At 39.0% G+C, this 25483-nt stretch overlaps 1 protein-coding gene across 1 annotated transcript in view; it reads right to left on the bottom strand.

Moving 5' to 3' along the window:
* The window catches only part of LOC121941687 (myosin-10-like), a 61795-nt gene that overhangs the window by 17516 nt on the left and 18796 nt on the right, over nt 1-25483 (bottom strand). Inside the window, exons 4-18 of the mRNA XM_042484516.1 lie at nt 18293-18320; nt 15629-15731; nt 15223-15252; nt 14521-14535; nt 13880-13897; nt 10155-10247; nt 9083-9146; nt 8753-8851; nt 8333-8476; nt 7688-7783; nt 6660-6778; nt 5255-5407; nt 4912-5085; nt 4402-4575; nt 1996-2110 (exon numbers count right to left, since the gene is read on the bottom strand). Of these exons, the coding sequence (XP_042340450.1) occupies nt 1996-2110; nt 4402-4575; nt 4912-5085; nt 5255-5407; nt 6660-6778; nt 7688-7783; nt 8333-8476; nt 8753-8851; nt 9083-9146; nt 10155-10247; nt 13880-13897; nt 14521-14535; nt 15223-15252; nt 15629-15731; nt 18293-18320 (1425 nt within the window). The remainder of the gene's footprint in view (nt 1-1995; nt 2111-4401; nt 4576-4911; nt 5086-5254; nt 5408-6659; nt 6779-7687; nt 7784-8332; nt 8477-8752; nt 8852-9082; nt 9147-10154; nt 10248-13879; nt 13898-14520; nt 14536-15222; nt 15253-15628; nt 15732-18292; nt 18321-25483) is intronic.

Below are 25483 nucleotides of genomic sequence, written 5' to 3'. Positions count from 1 at the left end.
AGTTAGGCTTAAATTTGGGAAGGAAAAACAACATGGCCATTTCACGGGGGTCCCTTGACCTCTGACCTCAAAAGAAAGAAATCAAATGAAAATGGATTCTCTGTGTACCCATGAGTCTCCTCTTTATTGAAATGTCCAGTCCAGTCTTGGAGAAAAACCATGCAGTTTTGCATGCAGTAGAAATGTGTTATTTTTGCCTGTTGTATTTGGATCTTTCTGCCTACTGGGGTCCCTCAACAGTCATGAAATTGCTACAAACTAGAAGCTGAGCACACAGTTGCAGCTTATCAGACTGATGTCAGTGGACAACTGCATCGCCTAAGCCAGCAAAGCACTGTTTTGGAGTCTGTGAATCGCGACAGACCTGTGGATGAAACTAAATCTAAGAAGTTACAGCTTTTGCTAAATTGGTGGAAAATGACGGCAGACCAGTCAACTTCATGGAAGACTCGGGTCTTAGTAGTGCCCTCAGGTTGGCATGTTGTGACCAGTCATATGCCTTACAGTCGCCGGAAACAATAGTTTCATGAATACTGGAACTGTATGAATCAGAGATCAACTGAACTGGACCTCCTGAAAAGTGGAAAAGCTGTAATTTGATTCCCAATCATGACACTGGCAAGAATTGCTTCACCTTGTAAATATGGACTTTAAAACTGTTTTGAAATGCAAAATAATAGAATTATAAATGTTATTTAAAAAAAAAAAAAAAACGCAACCAATTGCGATTAACTACTGAAATTCAATTGAGATAGAAAAAATGAATCACTTGACAGCCCACGTTTTTGGATAACAATGGAGCTCTATGGCATGAAGAAATGAGATATATCTGACTTAATTCACTGACAATTACTAATTAACTGACTGTTGGTTTTGTTGCCCTTTAAAATGAAAATCTTTTTATAATCTAGTCGTCGACTTATTCTTAAGAAAAAAAATCTTGATCTCTGATTTAACACTCAATTATTTTAAAAAAATCACTGGATCACTTCTTAATGTCAACCAAATTGAAGTTACAAGTATTTGATGAGGCGCAGATGGCTAAAGTTTAAACTGAGGTGATATATGGCCTTTCTGTCTGGACTCTCGACACTGACGTCTGAGCTCCGAGCCAAAACAAATACCACCATCTGCTTTCAATTCCCGCTACTGTGATCCTATCAGGGAAGGAGGAAGGCGGGAAATTAATGTCACCAAATTTTCTTCAGTCGAGCTTCAAATCCTTAATTTGGTTGTGGTTGTATCACATCACAAAGGAGGACTGCAAGCAGCTGCACAAGATCCTAAAGCTGCAGGGCTATTGCCCGTGCAAAGATCACAAGACGGCCTAAAAAAATACTGACACTATCAACTAGAGGGAACAGATGACTATATTCTACTTTAACTTATTTAGGAGTCAGGCACTACTGCTTTTGGCTGAGACAAGGGAGCCATGCAGCCTGGAAGCAAATGGGAGCCAGTGCAGCTATGACAGACACAGCATCGGCTGAAGCATGAAACAAACAGCCAGATCTGGGCAAAAATATACCGGCACTCTTTCAAAAAAAGTTAAACTGCTTGGGAAGTGCTTGTGTTTAGCCACCAAGCACCTTGAGCAGCTTGGTTTCATAACCCAAAGACTGTTCATTTTCAGCTTTTATTATTTTGGCCCAGGTCTGCTACAGCACGACCCAGTCATTCACCTGCCGGGTCATCCAGACTAGTGACATTGTCATAGAATGAAGCCCTTTGAATGGTCTGAATCTCTACAACACAGAGAGAGAGACAGGGAGGAGGAGGCGGAGTTAAATTAATTCTTAGAAATCATAAAGGCAAAAGCCTGGCTCAACAAGGCACACAGCTGTTGTTTAGTAGGCTTGAGTGAGAGACGTGCTTGTTAACTGAAGAAGCAAACAGATAGATACTTCACAAAACTTAATGGATGAGTTACTTAAATTGATCAACTCTTGTATCTTGTACTGTTTGAAGTGTTAAAATAAGAAGGTGGCAGCTTACCGTCTTTCCAAAGTTCAGCCACAAATTTGTCAGTTGACTGATGTAGGAGTGTGGCCACATTGTCATTCAGAGGGTCCATGTTCTTCATTAACCACTCGTCTGCCTTATAGTCCACCTGCAACAATCAAGTGACACCACTCAGAGTAACTCAGAGTACGGACAAAACTAATACCACAGTTATAGTCTAATTGATCATTGGTTTCTGAAGCCGATGCAATATGATTCGAAACAATCTGATTGCAAAACACTATTTTTTTCATTGGCAAACATTTTTGATAAAAAACCCTCCTTAACATGTGTTTTTTTAATGGATCTAATGCATCTTTAGCATTTCTGTACTTAAATTTTGTTAAATATACCCTGATAAGTAGCAAAGAACGCTGAAAACTTCCATCTCTTTATTTTAGTCTTTTTTATATATATTCTTTTAACATTTTGCATTTTACTTGATTTTGTGCATTATATTCATACTATTATGTTTGTTATTATTGTTATTATTATTATTGTTCAGTGGATTTTAGTTTCCATCTTAAATTATTGATTCCATTTTTTTTCACTTCATTATTATTATTGTTATTATCATTATGGCACACTGTCCCATTGTTTATGATCATTCTATGTCTATTTTCATGTGAAGCACTCAGTGCATGTTATTTCCTTCTCGTAAAGCACTTTGAGCTATTATATATCAATATTGTTCTATTGTATATAAATGTGTGGCATCCTATAAATGTCATATGTTGGTTTCACCATCCTTGTCTAGTTTTAAAGATTTGGATGAAGTGAACAATTCTTCAGCAAAATTTAGCTTAACAGAAATATATTGCTGGCGGTTCATACTGAAGAAGAAAATGCATTACAGTAATGAAAAAAATATATATGTGTATATGTAAATTTGAGTTAACTTCGAAAATGCGTCTATTACAACCTCTGCAGGATGCTAAAACATGTATTCAAAAAAAGCGGTCTCCAAATGTATTTGTACATCTGACACAACATGGTGACTTTCTTTTAAGTACTGACTTAATATACTGTCCAGGTCATACTTTATTGTAGTGACTCAGAGTGCATATGTGAGGTAATATATATTTTTTGTGCATTTATAACATTTGGCTTCATAGCGCTGCAGATTTTTCTCTACAGCACACATTCTTACAGTTCACCTCTCTGAGTTTCTGAGTGATTGTGGTGTAAAGCGACCCAGTCCACATAATGATAAGCAGATGTGCTACTCAGCAGGCCTCCCTCCAACACTGAGTTCTATTGCATAACACCACTCACAGCATAAAAATCCACTCCAACACAATGATGTATAAATCAAACCAGCACTCAGTATTTCCCTGAAATCCCACCACAGGAGAACCTTGCGTCATTGTTTTATCTGAGTGCAGACCGGTAGCAACTTTTCACTTTCTGTTTAGCTTTTGCAGGAGATGATCGGGGCAGAAAAGAGACATATTGCACAGAACAAAAGTACAATAAGGAGCAAGGGAGTCATATATACTGTGTGTGTGTGTGTGTGTGTGTGTGTGTGTGTGTGTGTGTGTATATATATGTATAATATAATATGGAGGTAAAACAGAACATTCAGTTCAGCGCGTATCAACCTTCCAGACATTTAAGTGAAAGGCATCTGTTGAAGTACAAAGTTAAGACAAAATAAAGCAACTGAAGGTACGTGCAGTATATATATATATATATTTCAGCAAAGTGTCATTTCCATGACAAAAAACAAAACAAAACAAAAAAGCCTCCCAGTAATAGACTTATGATTTCAAAAGAAACACAGATCAACTGTGTATTTGAAGCTAAGGTTCGTCTGCGGTCATTTCGGGGATTTTCAAAGGGAAATGCCCATTTAATCGTTAGCAAAAGCGGCATAGTAGGTTAGAGATCATTATAATAATTACAAGGATTAGCTAGTTCAGGTTTTTTTTTAATGGGGTGGTATATATTATTTTAAAGGTTTTATCTTGCCGTCAAGTAGCCCTTTTCAACAGGGACTGAAGCTGTTACATCGCTCTCTTCAAAGCCACCAGACTCCATTGGAAAAAAAACATATTTTAACCCGCAGGACAAAGGAGTCACTGGTCTAACGCTGCCTTAATCAGTTGGTTAGTTTGTGTTTTTATGTGACTGAGCTATGTCACATATTATTCAGAAACCTCAGTCAGGTTGCATGGGACAACATTTTTAGACTGACCTGGGAAAAAAGCATTTTGATGCTAAAACCTACATACTCCAACCAAAATTTGGATGTTTGGATTTAATACATATGAACAGCTGCAAAATGACATAAAAACCTCAAACATAAATAAATAAATAAATACCAATTAACGACCTGCCCTTTAAGCAGAGGCAGAAACCTGCTGAGCGTGATTCTTAAAAAGATCAAAATGAGCGTACCTTGCCGGCGTAATGGATGATGCAGAAGTCGGCCTTGTCTTTGAGCTGGCGGGGCTTCTGGAACTTGGTGTGTGTGCCCTGCTCCTGGATCAGCTTGTCTACAAAGGTTTTGTCCGTGGCTTTGGGGAACCAGCACTCTTCATCCAGAAGAGCCAACACTCCCGGAGGGTTTGCCTTAAGAGATATTAGCACAGAAACAACAAAAGACTTTAGAGAGCGTGAACTATAACTACATCAGCAGGACAACAATTTCACGCACTTTGTGTGGTTGTTAGATAGGAGCATTGTGGTCAGCATCTTAAACCAGCATCAGCCACCAGGATACCCTAACCACAACTTTTTGCTCAACGCAGATGTAGGTAAGTAAAGGCAGAAGTCATTTTTCCTTTCCATGTGGTTAACAGAAATGATGAGTAAATATTATCATCCAGGTGCTACATCTTTTTGTCAGTAAAGCCAAATAATGGCTTTAAGCGGTATAACTGATACTAGCTAATCATTTGCACTGACCGGCCTCTCGATGAGGTCAATGCAGGGCTGCAGGTCGAGGCCGAAGTCGATGAAGCTCCACTCGATGCCCTCCCTCTGGTACTCCTCCTGCTCCAGGATGAACATGGTGTGGTTGAAGAGCTGCTGCAGCTTCTCGTTGGTGTAGTTGATACACAGCTGCTCAAATGAGTTCAACTGTAGTCGGGGGAGAAATATAAGAAAGGACAATACTTAAACTACTGAAACTGAAACCTCAAATGATGACAACATCAGCAACAGAAACAGGCATTATCATGAACTGTACCAAACAAAAATGTTCCCTCTAAACTCTTTTCTGTAAAGAATAAAACATTTTAATCCAAACCTGGAAAATCTCAAAACCAGCAATGTCCAGGATGCCGATGAAGGAGGCACCCTGCCGTTTAGTTCTGTCTAGAGCTTTGTTGATGCGATGGACCAGCCAGCGGAAAAGACGCTCATATGTTGCTTTAGCCAAGGCCTCGACTGCAAAGTCAGCCTGGAGGAAGAGAGAGAAGAGGGGAGTGGGAAAGGAATGAGACAATATAAGTAGATACAGAGCTGGCACAGAGCGAGCACAGTCAAATCAGGTCTAATTCAGACAGGCTTCCAGATCCTCAATGGACAAATGGGCTCATACATTTTGGCAAGATTGTATAGCATTAATGCTCCAAATGCTTCCTGAGTCAGCCTTGTATTAATATCTCAAACAGTTGAGACAAAAGCCAAATCCATTGAGCCGCAGCCATAACGATCAGAAGTCTGCAAGAGCGCAGCACTTTAAATTAATGATTTATAAACAGGAGACACACTTTGGAGTGGTTTCACAGAGGTTAAAACTAACCTTCCCTTGTGCTCAGTACAGTATGAAACAAAGCACGATATCAGTTTTCGACAGGAACTTTTTAGTATTATGGCCATGAGTTTATAAAATATTTCAACTAGTATCTGCTTACTGATGGATCCTAACACAATGATGTCCATAAAGCTCAGCCACTACTGTATGGAGAAGCAGCTGGTCAGAGGCTTGGATCAGAAATGCCATAAATGCAGAATTCATCCAAACCTGACCAAATATACAAAAGCTATTTCATTTTAGATGCAGATCCCGTTATCATTTTAAAAAAATATATAAAATGGAATAAATCCTATTGCTTCCATTTCTTTTTGGTATCAGACATAGCAGAATTTTAAAAATTCAGACTCTTCTCCTCATGTTTTTAAGGCTTCCACCTTTAACTTTTTTTTTTTAATTAAAGAACCTGATATTTACCCGATATTGTACTGATGATTTAAATGAAGAATTTAAAAACATCGAAGCCCCAAAAATGCTCAAACTTTTAGTCACTGTGAAACACAGTTTATGCAGAAAATAATCAATACAGCATAGTATCACAATATTTTTGCATGGCAATACTATATAAAATATATACTAACAAATACGCAGATTCCAAATGTTCTTTTCTGCCCAATAAAGGTATACGGCAACAAAAAGTGAGACAAACAGATGGAAAACTTTATCTTATGAGATAAATCAGATGTTGACAGTGTTTTCCTTTAGAAACATAATTTGTGGCCTCTGGTGATTCCTATCTCCACTTACTATGCAACCCTTTAATTCATAATAAAATGATCTTGCACTGAAAGGAAGACCTACTCCTGTTGCACTTCTATACAATACTCAATTATTAGTGTCGCTAAGAATCTAAGCTAGCAACAGAGGAGTAAATACATGGTGTTAGCTCACTGACCTGCTCTTTAGTCTGCGCTTTCTGGACGTAGTCTCTTCCCACTTTGATCCTCGGGGACAGGATGGCTCTGGTAAACTCCATTACATTCATACCCAACAGATGACACAGTTTCTGAGCAGCTGGGAAGCAAAGACGTAAAAAAAAAAAGAAGCACACAATGATGTTTATTTTGAAGAGAGTAAAAAAGGTGATTTCAAACAGTACATTTGGCCTATACCTGTATGTTAAAAACATTGAGAAATTCTTTTTTGTTCTGTAAGGGTGACTTGATAGAGATGGCGATCATTCCCATTTTTTTCCCCCAATTAGATAACTTTATAAATATTATTACAACTGCAACCTCCTCTACAAGCCATAGCAAATCATTAACTTCCCTATTTGATCATTACTGATTAATATTAAGACTCATCACAAATACTTTTGAAGATACTTTCTTTTGAAATGTAACATGGAAAAAGTCATATTTCACATGGCTGGAGTTTGTGGAAAAAGTAGAAGAAGCAGGATCCGGTCTAGATCAGCCAAATCTCACTACTTTAAAAAAAAATAAAACATCTGTTTCAGTGCTGGATTCTGCTCATTGCATTTGGGAGTATCTGGCTAAGCTGCATCATTGGCATTAGACTCATACTCTCTCCCTGCCTCCCTCATTTAAGTGCCAAATATGCAGTGCCACATGTGGAGGAACTGGACGGCTGTGCCCCATTTCCTTCAGGAGTAAATCCTCCCAATAATGTGGTTTAATGGCAAGTTGACAAGGCCCGGGGAGAGAGAGGACATAAATCACCAGTTCCTCTGTTCTGTGGATGAGGACGCCGTGTGAGGGAGACAGGAAAAGGTGAGGAGAGGAGTTGAAGTATATATGAGAAGAGGAAAAGGAGGAGAATAATGGCTTGACCTGTGGGTTCCGAGCTACGAGGTTATGAAGCAGATGTAAAGGGATTGCAGTGCAAGTGCACGTGTGTGTGTGTGTGTGTGTGTGTGTGTGCGTGCGTGCGTGCGTGTGTGCATGCGTGTGTGATACCTACCAGTATTGTCAGGCATAGAGGCTTGGTCAGAGTTCCTCTCCTTCTTAAAGTTAATGTTACCAAACTGGAGCACCGAGGACACCACCTTCAACATGGCTACAGATATAAGAAGGAGACAAAAACATTACTAGAGAAACTGCGATGAAATGGGTTGGTTTCATGGTCATGGAGAACCATGATTAAATTTTAATCTCAGTGGACAAAATCAATTTAAAAAAACACACCATTAGTACTTTCTACAAAACATGTAACACTTGGAGAAATACAAAATATTAGTGAATGGTATTATCTTTGGTGCACACAAAACATGTAGCAAAATTATTTTTCTATTAAAAGCCCTCTCATTTCGCTTCCTGTAAAACATTAAGATATTTTTTAAGACTCATCAAGCGCTCATTCATTGGATAAATTCTTCCAATCCATTATGATTTGGTGCTAACCCCATCTATTATATAAATCCTTCCCTGGCTGTTAATTCTTGTTATAGGTAGCAGAACAATATAATACATGGCATGAGGCAAGAATATTGTTTACATTTTCCAAAAGAGGATGGTTGGGGTTAAATTCATTCTTTTCCCTGTCCCTCTTTGGTGTGTGGAGGCCAAGAGTCCAATGTATTTTATGCTGCTGTTCTGGTAAACATACCCAGAATCTCCTCATGGCCAAAGCTCATGATGTGCATGGCCTCCATGGTCTCCTGGAAGTTGTCTTTATCCTGCTGGCCGGGGATCGGTATGTTACCGTTAGACAGGAAACGGTAGTTGTTGAATCCTTCCAAAAGCAGGTCCGCTGTGGAGAGAAATGTGGTTTAAACATTTAGAAGCGTGGATGTGATTTCTTGTCTTCTTTTTAAGACTTGTGGACTGACTAAGGACTGGGTTTTGGTGGAATTGGTGGCAATTCTTGGTATGAATTTGAACTATGTCATGTAATTTATACAGCTGCCTAACATAACATAAATTAACTTTTACATAGTTAAGCAGCCAGAATCAGCTGTGGTCTAGAGTAATGGCAAACAGAGAGAAGAAAAATCAACTTGCTAGTATAAAAGCTCAGTCTACGTACATCTGAGGTGCTCTCCAGCTCCAGCCAGCAGCTGGTAGAAAATGTGGAAGGTGCGCTCATCTTTGGCTTGACGAATAGCTCTGGACTTCTCCAGCAAGTCTGACGCAGAACGGTCAAAGAAAAAAACCTATGTGGTGGATCAGCCTGATGTGGAATCAAAACTTAAAATGTCTTAAAATGTTCTTGTATACATGTACAGACCAAACTGGTTGAGATCATTTATTATTATATTCATTCCCTGTTACTAGGCTTTTTGTAAATATCTCACCCACAATGACTCATATTACAGAATGCAACTCAGTTCCAGTCAATCGTTTTAAAACAGGATACAGGTTTCAATATTGGCTCCAACGATGTATCCGGTGACATCAAAGTTGATCCGGATGAATTTGCCCTGCAGAGATGAACGTAAGATAAATGCTCAGGAAGTGCATAAGACAAGATATGCAGAAATCAATTGCCACCATAATGACTCTGTTCTGTTGCAACACACTGAGGCCTCATGGCGGGAAACGTCTGATAAGTTTGATGTTTAAAGGATAACATACTTAGAGTTGGCACGAATCCCCCATAAACATGAACACTGATACACATCATCTATAGAATAAATTAAAATAAATACATTATACAAGAAGACTACATTCATACAGGAAAATCCTCTATTTTAAATTTGTTTGTGCAATAATATTTTCGTGTTATACATTTATGAATATATTGTATGCTTTCATTAATGTGCATATATCCTGTTTTTTGGTCATTCCTGTGTTTGTATACGATCATGCCTGTGCTTTTTAAATAAGTCCGACTTGACTTGACAACATAACTTTACTCTGTCAAGCTACTCAAATTAAGATCAGTTCATTTATGTACGTTTTGGCCATACAGAACGTAACAGGTCTGTTTCTGATCAGCTGAAGTATAAACTGTGTGGTATTTGTTACTATCTAGGCTGAGCAGGGCTCATGCTGAGAAAGTCCTACTGGGGTCAATTTATGAGGCAACACAGAAAATGAATAAACATATAATGGCCTTTAAATTTGACAGATTAATTTATCACACTGATGCCAAGACTTTCCTTATGTCCCTCTTGTACAGTACGTCACTATTAAGAAGTCTGCTGAGTGGAGTTGCCTCCAGTCGGAAAGGATCCAGTACATCAAAAGGCATCATTAATGACTAGCAGGCGCCTGTGTCTGCCTATAGAATTGATTACAGTAAAGGTAGGTTGATTAAATTACTTTCGATCAGGTCTGCCTCCATGTATTCTAAAAAAAAATAAAAAATTAAAAAAATAAAAAATTTTCTTGACCCAGGTGAAGGGTGTCAAAAGTACTGGAGTAGACTTGGAGAGATGCGTGTTAAAAATGCAGCCCACTTTATAAATCACTTTTTCTGGACTTACAAAACGTGATGAGTTGTCGTTTTTCACTGTCTTAGCGTTCCCAAAAGATTCAAGGATAGGGTTGGCTTGTAAAAGCTGACGTTCCAATTCACCCTGAAAAAAACAAACAAACAAAAAAAACAGAGGGACATCACAGCAGTCCTTTGTCACCACATGACCAACAAACAGAGATGACGAGAAATTAAGAGTGAGCAGTTGAGAAAAAAGAACATAAACATGCAGACAAAGACAGCTGAAATCCTAACATAAATGATCCCCATGCAGTAAACTGAACAAATGAAACCAGAGAAGTCGATGAAAACAGTGAGACAGCCATAATCCTAAAAAAAACCCTTTGTTGTATCAACTTAAATCTTTTAAAAAACCAGGCTTGTGTCATGCTGAAGAGTACTGAGTTTTGTGTGTGTGTGTGGGGGGGGTTCTTATTTTTCTAGAGTTGTATTCCAGTTGTCCACGATATTAAATGAGCTAAATAACAGTGTTTGGTGCTGAATTGTTTTCCTGGGTGTTTTTTTCAGACCCAAACTGAGTTTAAAGGAAGCAGTGCACAAACAGGCTCGCTTGCTCTATCTCACGCTCTCTCTTTCTCTCGCAACTCACAAACTCTAGCACCAGTATGAGGCACCGAAATCTGACTTATAATTTGGTTTGGTTTGGCCTGCTCATATAGAAACCGATTTCGGTACCTAACCGTAACTCCAGTTAGTAAAAGTGTGGTCAAAAGGTCATCATATCACTTCCTAAACATCAAAGCAAATAACATTGTTTAAAACAAAATCCTTGTTTGTAGATCAGGTAAAAATTGAAACATCATTAGCTGTCAGTCAGCAGATGAGTGATGGGTGAGCTTGCAGTAGATGCACGCTTTCTTTCTGGGCAGTGACATGGATGGCAGGCGTCGTTCAGTAAAAAGAAAAAAATCCTCCATTAAACTGCTCACAACAAGGACTGTGAATTAGCTTTAGTAACAGGGACATGATTTCTGGAAAGCGACATTGCTTTGAGTTGTTTGTAGATCAGTGAAAAATTCTGAACTGATCTGGTCTGAGCCAAAACAACTAGTCATTTGACTAAATATTAACTGCCAAGAATTCTGAAAAACAATAATCCTATAAGACATTTATCCAGCAAAAAATGCCAAACATTCTGTTTCTAGCTTATAAAAAGTGACAGTTTTCTTTTTTCCTCTTTTAAATGTCATTTTTAACTAAAATTCGCCATACTAAAGAAATCTAAATGCTGAAACCATTGGGTCTTGGCTTTGGACTTGATGCTTTTGGACTTTTTTATTCACTACAGCACAAAAAATATATAAACTAATCCTGAAAACATGGAGTTCATTGAGTTTTCCACAACCTGGATAATTTAATTTGCAGGAGTTTTATCTTTTGTGTATATTCAAAAAAAATTCTGAACTGAGCCTTGATTGAGGACATTTTTCTGGGAAAATGAATATATAAGTGACTTATGCAGATGTTTGGACAGGTGGCGCACTGTGTTTCCATCTACGCCAAATTGTGGCGTAGATGGTCAGGACCAGAAAATCCAAAACGGCAGAGAGAAAAACAATTTCTTCTGCAATGTTAACTTCTCTTCTTGTGGCTAAGTGGAATATTTTCCCATTACATCAAAAATAGCTGCAAACGCTGACGGTTAGAGGAGGCCATTTTCCACAAATCTGTGGGATGAGGAATCAGCATTGCACTCAGGATGTGAGACATGTAATGTGATCTTTGGCTGGAGAGCATGATGGGCTGCTTTTAATTGAGTTTTTGAGCAGCTGGAGTAAAGCAGGGCTGAACTGGATAAACCTGGTCCTTATCCAGCTATCGGAGCGGTGGCAAAGCCCACAGAGGGCAGAGGATTCAAACCGAAAGCCTTTGTTTCTATATAAACATGAGCCTGTGGTGCAACTTGGTAGCCGAAATTATTCATTGGCAGCTTCGGCCCAACTGTGTGGTCTGCTGCACACACATTAAAAACAAAGAGCAGATTACAAACACCGGTGGGGGTCCAATTTAGCAGCATTAGAAGTTGACCCACATTCCTGTTGCAAAGTGAGCATGTCAGACATCTGACAACAAACAGAGCTGGCTCCTCCACTTGAGCCGGCCAATTGTTGTGTAGCTGTGATAAAACGTAAGCAACCTGATACGCCTCAAAACTACTGAGAGACATTATCAGCCACTAAGCTTTTTCAGCTATAAAGAAAGAGAATCCTTATCATCTCCTTCAAAGTAAGTTTTCTACCTTTATAGAAAACATTTACAGCTCAAAGCTGCAAGTGCGTCTCTCAGAGTGCAGGCTGTTTGGCAGGCCATGCAGCAGTACTTTAGGACAGATTGAGAGGATCAGTCAAAACTGTTCCACTAAATCTTAGGAGGCAGAGGCCAGTTGTGGATGTGTACTCGCAGCTCAACATCTGCTGCGAAGGTCACGAGGCCAGACAAATATTACAAGTCGCTCTTTCCATCAGCAAGAAATAGGAGAACAGTCCTTGGGAAATGGCACAAAGTATTTAAATCTGAACAGGAACCGGCCAGTGTGGAGAACTCATTTGGGCCAACAGAGCTCTCAGGCTGAATCTAACTTAATGTAAGAAAGGTCAAACAAGGTTCTGCATCTGCTGCTAGGTCCAGATCAAGAGATTATGAGCTGGATGAAAACCAGTTGAACAACTTTAATCATATTTGGCATAAATGTTGGCTAAATATCTTGTGGTGTAACTATTGTGAAGCTTCTTACATAGTGTGCGTGCAGTAAATATAAAAATACATAACATCCAGCAAATGGGAGGGTCATTGTGAAGTAAAAAGTACCCTTAAAAGGGACAGTTCACCCCAAAATCAAAAATACATATTTTCTCCTCTTACCCGTGGTGCTATTTAAAGTTATCTAGATTGTTTTGGTGTGAGTTGCAGAGTGTTGGAGATATCGGCTGTAGAGATGTCTGCCTTTTCTCTAATATAATGGAACTAGGCTTGTGGTGCTTAAAGCACCAAAAATGTGCATTTAAAAAGCTCAACAATGTCTCTTTCCAGAAATCAAGACCTGCTTACTCAAGATAATCTAGAGACCGTGATGTGAGCAGTTTCATGCAGGAACTATTTTCTTTCTATCGAACCACACCCACCATTGTGGTTGTGACAGTGAAAAATGTAAAGATTAATGGCGTCCTCCTCAGCTGAGCTGTAATGTTAGCTAGCTCAGTGTTGCTAGGTAAGCTAGCAGTAGATGCACGCTTCCCTTTGCGCAGTGATTCGGTTGGTGGTTGTAGTTTACTCTGCAACTCACACCAAAACTAGCCTACACTTAAGGCTAGGTGAGCCGTTTACACAATAACCTGATTGATTATGCAGGCAAAAAAATAACATGAGATTCATCAGCTTCATGGCAGCTCATTAGTTTATAAAAGAAAAAATCAGAGCAATGTTTCATTTGAATGAGAGGTGTCTTCACATTGTAAGCAATGTAAATGTTAAATGTCTGAAAGAAGCAGATCCTACAGTATTAGCTCAGTAAGGACAGGAAGTGCACATCATGCAGTGTTAAAAGTGAAAGCAGAAGGTGAATAAAGGTGAATGAAAAAAATAAAATGTACTGCCCACCAGGCAACATTAGTCAGTTATTCTTGAGAGTAAAGAGGAGGTTGCAACAGAGTGAGTAAAGCACCCCTTTGATACTGTAAGTGAGTTAATATAGGCGAGAAACTACATACTACTCACATAAAACAGGGGTCCACTCTGTAGGAATGGGGAGATTCAATTGTTATTATGAAAAACAATAAACTGAATTAATGACATGGATACACATAAACTTCTAGTACAAGCTGAACACTTTTTTATGCCTACGTGCCAGTATCTAAGTACATCCTACAGCAGTCTACAGATGGAACTAGCAACAGGCGATACTGTGATACCTCAGCGGTCTGTAATCCTGGCCCCTCAGACCCAGATTACTGCTTATAATGCTGTTCTAGGCTAACAGGTAGTTAATGGTTTGCACTATGCATCTCATATATACTGTTAGTCAGTCACACATCAGGTGGCTAACTGCAGGCTTCTAAGTCCTGATGACCTGGACTGATGTTAACTTACAAGTCTAGTAACACACAAGATAGCTACAATCCAAGTTGTTTTTTGCAGTTTATGATGCTAAGTTTCACACAAAACAAGATGACAGCTGAGGCTTTACATGTGGCTACCACAACAAATAAAAACAACATGCATGTGACCATGTCAGAGAGAGTGAATCACAATAATGGGAAGCAAATTTACAGTGTGACACATCTGGACAAAGTAAGTCAATCACAGTAAACACAATAAAGGGACTACAAATAATCATGCAAATTTTAAAAATTACTTACAACTGCATTTTGTGCCTGACAGAGAGAGACAATGTAAAAGCTAAATATGCTGTTTTCAGGTCTTTATTATTAAATGCAGCTCACAAAGTGTCAATGGTCAATTCTGGTGTCTTCAAACTTGCTTACACCCCTTGATGAGCCCTTAAACCTGATTTATGGTACGGTGCTCAACACTTTTGATGAGCATTAATCAACAGAAATTAAAGAGCTGCGTAACTTTTTGAATGTATGCTTTGGCGAAAGGTTTCAGTTGTCTCCATGGTAACTAGACGCTAACCTCCAGCCGGCTTGTTTAATAACAGTACATTATCCTGATGCTTCAGACAGCCATTTGTTTTGTGCCTATATTTGTGCTAACTTGTATCCTTGTGCATTTTTATGAGACATTTAATGAAACTGTTGAGTTACCTGAAGAGAAAGAGATTTCAAACTTTATTCTAGTGCAAGGACAATGGGAGCACACGAAAAGAAAGTGGTCGCTGCACCTACTGAACCAAACAAGGGAGCTACAGGGTGATGCATTTTTGGAATACGAATAAGTGACACCCTCCAAGAGTAAAAGCACCGTACCGTAAATCAGGCTTTAGTGGGCTCATGTTATATATTTAATGAGCCCATTTAGACAAAGTGAATTTGTTTGAGAAGTAAATGTTAGTGGAGCATGCACATAAAGACAGTATATAAGAAAGTATAAAGACTTGCCTGTAGTTTCACTGGTTTGGGTGATTCTGGCTGTTTGTTACGGATAAACAAATGCAAATTGTTAGATTGTGCGCACTCATCCAGTGCACACAGCCATGTTTCATACTAGAGATGTTGGTTCCTATACTTAAACCACAACACCTGAGCCAAACAGCTCATTGGTTACCTCTGATGATTGTTGTTGTAATTACAGCATTATATAAGGTCGAAAGAATTCCCTGGTATTATGATAGTGCGGGAAATACAGAGATATAATGGGGCTTAGAGGTAGTGATTCAGTTTTATAAGAAATCCAACATCAACGTTAGTATTTCAACACATTTTGATGGGCTCCTTCAGTTCAGTTCATGGCTTCTTGCAGGCACTGCTAACCTAAATTAGAGAGATGAGAAAGGAGAATACTCACAGGAATGTTGTGGTCTTTTCTTCCTTTGTGGGACGAGGCAACATGTGCCAGGTACTGAATGACCTTTTTTGTGTTTTCCGTCTTGCCAGCTCCTGATTCACCTCTGTTGGACAAAAGAAGATGATGCACACAAAAACAGACATACTCAGAATAGTGAGTGTGAAAGACTAAACTAGAAGGAACCCTTTTATCTTAGCCAATCTGTGATCTTAAAAAACTGGATCAATAAAGCTAATGGTACGCCTTTAATACACAAAATGCCAGGTGCTTGTGGGCGAGGACAGAACAAGACAAAGGAACGCACAAATAATCTCAAGACAAACTAAATTCTGGTTTGTATCTGATCGTGTGTGTGTCTTTCTTTACAATATTTTTTGACTGTCAGTCAAGTTTTGGCTTGCGGTTGCTGCGTGTGGATGTGCAGCCTGTTTTTAACTGCTCTGTCATACAGTGACCATGACATTAAAAAAACAGGGAAGAAAATCTCTGAGCCGTGCAGAAACTTCGGAGGAGCAGTTTAGATTTAGAGCATACTTGAGGTTTTACAATAAGTGCATATTTGCATACACCAGCTATGCAGAAAATATTGTTTTGCTTTCATATTGAGTGAATGTGATGTGGCTGAGAGCAAAGACCGGGAGAGCGGTGTGTAACTGTCAGTCTAGTTGGTTTCTGTGAACGGAGGGTAATAATGGAGGGATTATGTCAATGTCACTATTGTTGGCCTTGGACTGCTGGGTGTTAGATTGCTCAGCTCCCTTATTTCAGAAGACATGCCGCACAAACAAAGAGTGCTGACCTAATCCACCGTCTTTTTATTTATTTAACAATTTTATTACTTTTATTTCCCTGTATTTGTGGTTCTACTGCCTTTATAGTTTCTGTTGTTTTTTTGATCTATTTTTGTCTATTATAGTGACATTTTATGTCTTGCATCTTGCATGATATGTCCTCTTGTCTTAAATTTTATCCTAACTCTACCCTTGTTTCATCTCACTCTTGTTCAATAGGACTGTTTGGCTTTCTGTTGTTATAATGTCCTCTGTGTATGCCATTTCTGCTTTGCTTTGTTTGTTAAAGCACTTTCTGTTTTTAAAGGTGCTATATTAATAAGGTTATTATCATTATTATTATTATTATTAGGCATTTAGTGTTTCATACTATTTACAATCAGTTTGTGTACTTCATGCCAAAGCCCTGAATGTGCAAAAGCCATATTTTAATGTCTTTGTATAGAAGTGTGTGCAAGCATGAATACATTAATCTTTTGTTCAACAAAGCAACACAACTGAAGGATTCTAAGTCCCACTCCCTCAGTTACAGTTGCTAAGTCAGACAAAATCAACAAAAAGAAAGCGGGCGATGCCTGCTCGGTTTAGCCCAGTGCTACAGTGCTATTGAGATCAGTGGTTCCTAACAAGGTCCACACATTAAATAAAATAATCCAAGTTGAAAAGTTGACTGAGGTTCTGCTGTGTTTGAAGGTTGCTCAACTTTTATTGGCACACAGAATAAAAAAGGGACAGGGCTTCAGATGGGCCAATCACAATGTAATGAATGTTAAATATTGGATATGAGTATGTGAAAGGTGTTAATTCAACTCTAGTGTTTATTAGGGCTGAAACTTTTTATTTTAAATTTGGACCACCATTAAAAAAAATCATAAGAAAAACAGATATCAGAAGTTTAATGATCTGTTCAAATCAAAATTCAAAGATGAGTTACAAATAAATGTCAATTCAAAGGTCTGTTTGCAAGCTTTTAGGTAGTTGAACAATATCTTACAAAAGCAGAGACACTAAATGAAGGCAATGAATGTCAATACTACATCACGTTTAGGACAAGGTTACCTGGGATGAATCTGATTTAGATGTTGGCTCTAATTTGTTCGAAATAGATTTTTTAAAGACAACCCTACAATATAATTTCAGTTTTGTTGAATGCAGTTGTTGTATTACTGTATTTTGTAAGGTGTGCAATACAATTTATCTTGACCCTCCGTGTGTATCTAGAAGGGACAAAATAACATGAACACTTCACTATTCACCGTGCCTGAGTAACAGGGCTGTCGCATGTCTCATGTCTTGATATTCTCCCTGGCATTTTCTTTGGTGACATTCCTGTCATCTGTAGACACTTGTCACCCAAGGGACACCAGAGGGCTGCGCAGCAGAAATGTCAGGCATTTCTCAGACCTACGTTTCACACGTTTCTCTCAAGTCAAGTCGTGACGGTCTGGTCAGTGTCATTGAAACACACACTTTAAAAAGACTGCGAAGGCCTCAGCTGGTTCACTCACACTGCTCCCGAACTTGTTTATTTACCAGTGAATGCATTACTGTGACTTTCAATATCATGTAATGCAGACAAAAATGAAAGACCACGGGGAAATATACTGCACCATGTGATGATATTTCAGAGAATACAAAGGGAAAAAAAACACGGATGAGAGTAATGAATCAACCATGAACCTTACACTATTAGTTTATCTCAGCAATATAAGATGGATATACAAGTTCCAGCCCTGAGGACCTAATTTTCGAAAACAATAACTTTAATCTGTAAAAATAACAATGGCTTCAATAAAGCACAAAAATGTTAATAAAACATTAAAAAATAACAAATAAAATTGATGCAGTGGGTGGATGGAGCTTGTATACTCACGTGCACAGAATGGATTGGTCCTCTCGATCTGTGGGAGACAAGAAGAGGGAGAAAGGGAGAAGAGGAGGAGAAAAAGTCAAACATCAGCAGTCTGTCTTGATTTAGTCTCCGCTGTGCTTTCACAAGGTTTGATTGACAACCTCATCACCCAAACACCACACCAAAAGTAAAGTCTTATCAGCAGATTGTGGATATGAAGGTCAAAGTCAAGCTTAGCGTGTGCATGTGAGCTCGCCATCAAATGTTTTAAATATCATGTTTTTCACAGCCAGAGTTCCATTAGTTATCAGGAGAAAAAAAATGATTTTATTCGGGGCATATTTTTTAGTAGGCTCAGGCTTCACAGCATTTCACCACAGGTTTTTCCTGGAATGTAATGTCAGACGTGCAGAGATGCACACTGTGAAGTCAAGTCACTGCGCAGGAGAGATAAGGCTACTGTAATGTCAGCTTTATATTGGTAAATACAGGATGCTGACTCTGAGTATAATTTTGAGACTTGGACAAGGCCAGTAATCCCTAATTTTAGACGATCAAGTAGAGATTACTGAATTTATTTTATTTTTCATGAAACTGCTGTGGACGAACTTCATCTCACACAAGTGTCTTTTTTTCTTTTAGTTTTTTTTGGGCAGTTTTTGCCTTTATTAGACAGGACAGAAGACTGTTAGTGTGAAAGGGGGAGAGAGAGGGAATGACATGCGACAAAGGGCTGCGAGCTGGAATCGAACCTACGGCTGCTGTGGCAAGGACATTGCCTTCATTTATGTGGCACCTGCTTTATCCACTGAGCCACCCGACGCCCCACACAAGTGTCTTTTAACAGAGTACTGGTGCATACCATGGTGAACACATATGATCAGTTTGCATACATCTTTTTGAAGTAAGTGAAAAGGCACACACACACACACACACACACACACACACACACACACACACACACACACACACAGGCTTGCAAACACACAACTACAAAAAATTAGAAATGCATTTGATTTTATGAAAAGAGATCTAATGGACGGTTAATTATTCTGAATAGTTTTCAAGTAAAATAAGGTGAAATTGGTTAGGATAATAAGCCAAACAGAGGCAGAGTAAGTCAGAGTAGAGTGAAACATGCCTTCCCCATCCTTGACAATAAATACTCATTTATTGTGCAGTTTACAGAGCAGGCTCTTCTCCTACACATCAGTTTATACACCGTCCTCCATCACTCTTTGCATTTAAAGTCTTGGCAAATCTAGCAGTTGTTGAGCGGGTATCAGAGTTATATACTTTTGCTCCTATGGCTATTAGTGAACAAAGTGAGCCTAAAAGGCAGGGCCTGTATGGATCGACTGTGCACCCAGCCCCATTAGACACTGTAACACCAACTGCACCGATTTGTAAGATTCATACATCCCCAAAAGTCTCCCATGAACCATTCTGGGCAGAAAGTCTCATTAAGCATCTTTCATGGCTAAACTATCTACCAGATTTTAATAAGGTAAAGAAGCCTGAATAGTGTTTTTGTCATGTTTTAGGGGATCTAAATAATATAGATGATTGTAATGAAGGGTCTTCATAAATGTCTGCTAGATTAGTTAAATGAAATTTGCATAAGTTTGACTGAACATAGCGTCAAACACTTAAAGCATGGTGACACAAAGACTGATCCAATTCTTTTCTTGTCACAAAATGTTAATAATGTGCAGTGCTTAAGGCAATCTGCACTGTGGTCATGTGGCAATAAAATACGACCTCTAATGCGCCTCCATTAACCTCCAGGGTATTCTAGTTTGAAGCGTCTTGTGAGCGTGGAGTGAGGCAGATCGGAGTCATCTAGAGGGGGGAAATAAAGGCGATGATGTCATGGGAAAACGGCAGTGTGTCTTCCCGTCAATGCCCCCCCACAGGGATAGGGCCTCCTGTCAAGTCACATGGCTTGCTGAGCAGCGAGACGTCCATAGATTAGATAAAAGTCATCAGACTCTCCTCACTCTATTGACTTAATTTTGCACTGTTCATGCTCTGGCCCTGACGCTGCAACTGTGTACGACTGACTCAGTAATAACAGTAGCAATGTCATGATCAATAATTAGACCCCAATCATTTATCAGGATTATCCATTCGTCTTTGGAGACAGTTGTATTGCACATATCAAATTAACTCCCTTTAATATTAGACTATGTTGGAAAATTTAAATGAAAACTTTTTTTTTTTTTTTTTTTGCAATTCTTGGTTCTGTAGCCTCGGACATGTTCAGGGAACAAAAAGCAGTTCATCACAATAGGCTGAAAACAAACACCTGTGATTGGTTTAACAGTTTAAGATTAATTAAGCGTCTATGTCATTTCAGTCTTGCAAAGACAGTTTCCTGTATTTGATGAGTAAGTGCCTATTCATCAAGGGACCTGATCTCACAGGCCATTAATACTGTCACTGTGTACTGCAAAGTCAACATGTTTGTTAATTGAAGGAGTTACCAGTGAATGGTGATTGGCAAGCTGGTGCATTAGTAGATTGACTTTGGGAGTGGTAATCCATCAATAACTCAAGGAAAGACAACTTTTCTGAATGAAAGTATAGCTGCGTGACCGAATAAGCCAATTCCGGCCTAAAGGGGACAGTTTGCCCCAGATCAACTACTTTTCCTTTTACCTGTTGTACTATTTATCAAACTAGATTGTTTTGGTGTGAGTTGCTGAGTGTTGGAGATATCGACTACATGGATGTCTGCTGTCACTCAAATATAATGGAAGAAGATGGCACTGAGCTTGTGGTGTTTAATGCACCAAAAATAAATAAATAAATACATTTGAAAAACTCAACAGCAAAAATCATGAAGTCAATTACTGAAGTTAATCCACTGACCTTGTAAGCAGTTTCAGTTGAGAACTTTTTTCTTTCATCCAAACAAAACAACCAACTGTTTCATCGCTCAGGAGCAAGCATGCATCTACTGCTAGCTCACCTAGCACCACTGTGCTAGCTGATGTTACAGCTCAGCCAAGGAGGACGCCGCTGATGTTTACATCTCGCACTGTCACAAGCATGGACCTCTCATCCATGAGTACATTCACGCTTCCTTCTGCGCGCTGTTATGGTTAGTGGGTGTAGTTCAGTAAAAAGAATGGATTAATGTGGATTATTTTGAGTAAACAGGTCAGGCTTTCTGGAAAGAGACACTGCTGTTGAGCTTTTCAAATGTATTTTTTCTTTTTTTGTGTGCTTTGAGCACAGCAAGCCGAGTGCCATCTAGTCCCATTTCATTGGAGAAAGGGCAAACATCTCTATGGCTGATATCGCCAACATTTGGAAATTAACACCAAAAGGATCTTTATTGCTGAAAAGTGCTCCAGATAAGAGAAAAATAATGTATTTTTGATTTTGGGGTGGGCTGTCCCCTGAACATTCACATTCTGTCCAAAGATTTCCTTTCAGTTTTCCAAATATAAGCCGACCAGTAGCCTGAAAAAAAAGCCTGTTCAAGTTTGCCCTGAACAAATGGTTGCAAGGCAACAAGAGCTTGAAAAAGAATTTCTGTTGAGTTGAAGTGTTACAACAGGTGAAAAAAAGCAAAACACTGATTAAACATATTTTCTTAGTCCCTGAATCAGTGGATTAAACCCACTCTATGTCAGAAAGATGGCCCATTAAAAGCTTTTGGAGTGATCTAATAAAGCAGCATAAAAACAAGACTCTTGGCAGAGGAATGATATTTCCAGAAACACTGCCGGTGTGGATGGGTTCCTCTGCCGTTCCAGCAACAAGCTAACAAGATACACATGATTAAAATCACAGAGACAAGCTGATCATTTAACCATGAGGAGCAGCAGAGCACACTCGCAGAATGCAAATGCTCCAATCCTTGACTGTGATCTAATTTGGTTCAGCATGGTTGGTCTGATGGCTCCCTAATCTGCTCGTCATGAAAGGGAAAGATGGACACATATTCTGTATTCAAACTTGCAGATTATTTTTCAGGAATGCATGATATTGTATTTTTTTGCCAGTATCCAATATGCCTATATATAATAATTTATTTGGCCAATAACAGATACCGATATCGATATATCAACTTTTTTTTACCACCTAACTTTAGTGATCATCAAGTCTCTTCTGTAGTGGAATTAACATCATATTATGCATACTCATCATGTTGGCCCACCAGCAGACATAAAATACAATGCTTTTTTATTGTATGCAATATTCATTCAATGAGCAAAATAAGAAAAATACTTCAACTTAGGTTTAATGTTTTGTGCATGTTCATTTTGTCAATTTCAAAAAAAAAAGTTTGTGATATTGGCAGAAGTCAGCATGTTGACCGTTTCCAATATTTCATTTTAAAGCCAATATCTGTCGATGCCAATGATTTGCCGAAATAATCTTACATCCCTATTAGGGACAGGTATAGTTAGGATTTTATTGATGGCGATACCATTTATCGATATCGATACTTAGCGATACCGATACTTATAGATACTCTTATTGATACTACTCTTTATGAATTGGTGCAGAAAATAAAGACATGACATGTAAAGCTGTGAAAAAAATCAAGTGTCAAGCTTTATCAAGTTTGTTTCATGTGAATCTTCAGTTTCCTTTGAGTAAAAAACATAACTGTAGTCCTAGTTAATTAACATTAATTGTTATTAGGACAGTTTAAACTTTATTCTCAGCATACTGATCAGCAATTATCTATCAAACCCAAACCTAGTGCCGACCCAATCACGTACCGGTACCAGTTAAAACCAGCTCTCGGTACCCATCCCTAATCTCTTTTACGTATCTTTAATATGTGGAAACACTCAAATGTACCTGTATGCAACACCGTAGGTCAGGAACCTTCCAGGTGGTCCTAAAATCAATCTCAGGGGTCACATAAGGATTTAATGTATTGTCTATTACACAAAAAACATTTATTTTTATACACTGTGGCTTTTTGTGTGTGAAATACTGAATACACTCACCAATCAAGTCTCTGTGACTCATGAAAATTCGCACTCAGTTTGAACTGCTCACACCTCGTGTTGGCACTCAAGACCTACACATGTGATGAGGGGTCACAAGTAAACATAGCTTAATTTTAATGGGCTGACACGCTAAAAAAGAAAAAAAAAAAAAAAGAGGAGCCACTGCTCTAAGACATGCTGTGAATATCTCAACTCATTTTGTATATGTGGAGTCCCGGGCTGGACCGTTCTGCCCGAGGTGAAGGTTTCCTGGACTGAACTGCTGACTGTGCTCCTTTGGGGCAAAATGATGGAAAGTTATCTGACTGAGGACGCAGCTGAACGGCTCATCAGGGACGACCTGGGTTTCCTGGCTTAGACCAGGAACTTCCTGCAGTTAAGTATCGTAACAAGGGGAACTGGCCTTACATACCTGCATGCAAGCGCACAAACACACTAAAGTTACTCCGAGCTATGACATCAACTGCTGCTTCGTGCATGACAGCACACATGCACACACAATCCGCCATTAGCCCCCACCTCTCTCTCATCTTTACATTCACGTCCCTATCTGAATCAGGCACAAACACAACGCCGCTCAGAGAGCTAGTGTCTCTTTTATCAGACAGGCTGCAGGCACAGTGGAAAGATATGATCCTGTCATTGTGAGACTACTCACTTCCATTCACCAATTTGCCAGCATTGTGGCAACCTTAACAACCTCCCCAGACTGTAAAGTGCTGATTACTGGCAGAGGACTGTGGGTCCCTGCAGAAGAGAACTACCCAAACAGGGGCTGTTATTTTCGTAACATTACTTGATGGTCATAAGGACTGTTTTGTGGGTTTCGCATGGTTGGTAATGCTCTTGCCAGCTTCACATGACTCAATTATGCTGGAAAGGCAGTGAAGATTCCCCCAGGATAAAGAATATTTTTAGTTACAGTGAAAGCTGAGAAGTATGAATATCATTTTTAATACTGAATTCAGACGTTTTTAATGCAAAAACACTGACGTTTAGACTTGTCACTGGCTACAAAGATGTGGCTAAAAGTAGCCCTCAGACAGAAAATGTCTGCGTCGATGGCTTTTCAAACTGGTGACAGAGAAAAACTTGAGGATGTCTTGCGGCGTTGACATAAACACAGCAGCTCTGCATGTGGTGTTTCTCCCAGTAAGGAGAGAGAAGGAGGGGAGGGGGGGAAAGGGGGAGCTGATCTCAGCTCACGACAGTGAACTCATTGTGAGGCTGTGGCATGCTGGGCCTGGGCCAGTGTCTGCCACTGATGGTTAATGCCTGTATTTGAAGTGCAAACACTCACCTCAGGAACCCGTCCTGCACTCTGATCTAGCTGTTACTAAAGTGTCACGACGGGACAAAAACCTTCAGAAAACCACAATGATGTAAATAGCAAAACTCATCAGTTGAGTGTTCGGGGTAATGAGGACAAATCAATGAGCACTATGATGCTGTCTCATTAACCGGAGGATATAGAGCTTTATCTCTCTGCCGTCTGTGAGGAAAAGGGGGCTACAGTATGATGTTAATGATGATGTTTGCTTAGCTACAGACAGTATATAAAGCCATTATCCAAGCCATTAACTGGCACTATCAAAAGTTATTTCAGTAAATGATCGTCCACTCTACTATAAAATAAATAATCGAAGACCTCATTTCCTCTTTGGTGCCATACAGGGCTGTCCACATCTTACTCAGCCCTTTTTTTTTCCTACAGAAAATATCTACAACAAGAACACAATAATACACAGCTGAATTGCACCATTATTCTTCATAGAAATCAAAATATTAATTACAAATCAACAATCAGCTGCGCAGCCAAATCAGATGCTTCCTTAAGAAGTCTCACCGGCTTGAAGCTGGGTGGGGCTATACTGTGTAAAGTGTGATGTAACAAACATATATGGGCTCATAAAAACGGTAACAGTGTTTTCCTGCGCAGACAGGTGCAACTAAAGCAACAGAAAGCTGAAGGAAATGTCAATCAGGAACAGTTGGTACACACCAACATAGTCCTGAGAAGAGCTCTAATAAGGCAACATAATTTAAAAAACCTGCTTGGGTGCAATCAAAAAGGAATATTGAAAATGCACTACTACTGTCATGATATTTTAGCGCCATATATTTAAATATTTAATATTTAAATTTAATCAAGAAATTACTGCAATTCTGCAAATTATTATTGTGAAAAATATAGATTTATCGATATATGGATGCTAAATATTTGAAATATTCT

This window comes from Plectropomus leopardus, chromosome 4 (genome assembly GCF_008729295.1).
Source record: "Plectropomus leopardus isolate mb chromosome 4, YSFRI_Pleo_2.0, whole genome shotgun sequence".
Taxonomy (NCBI): domain Eukaryota; kingdom Metazoa; phylum Chordata; class Actinopteri; order Perciformes; family Serranidae; genus Plectropomus; species Plectropomus leopardus.
This window is presented reverse-complemented; position numbering and strand designations above follow the sequence as displayed.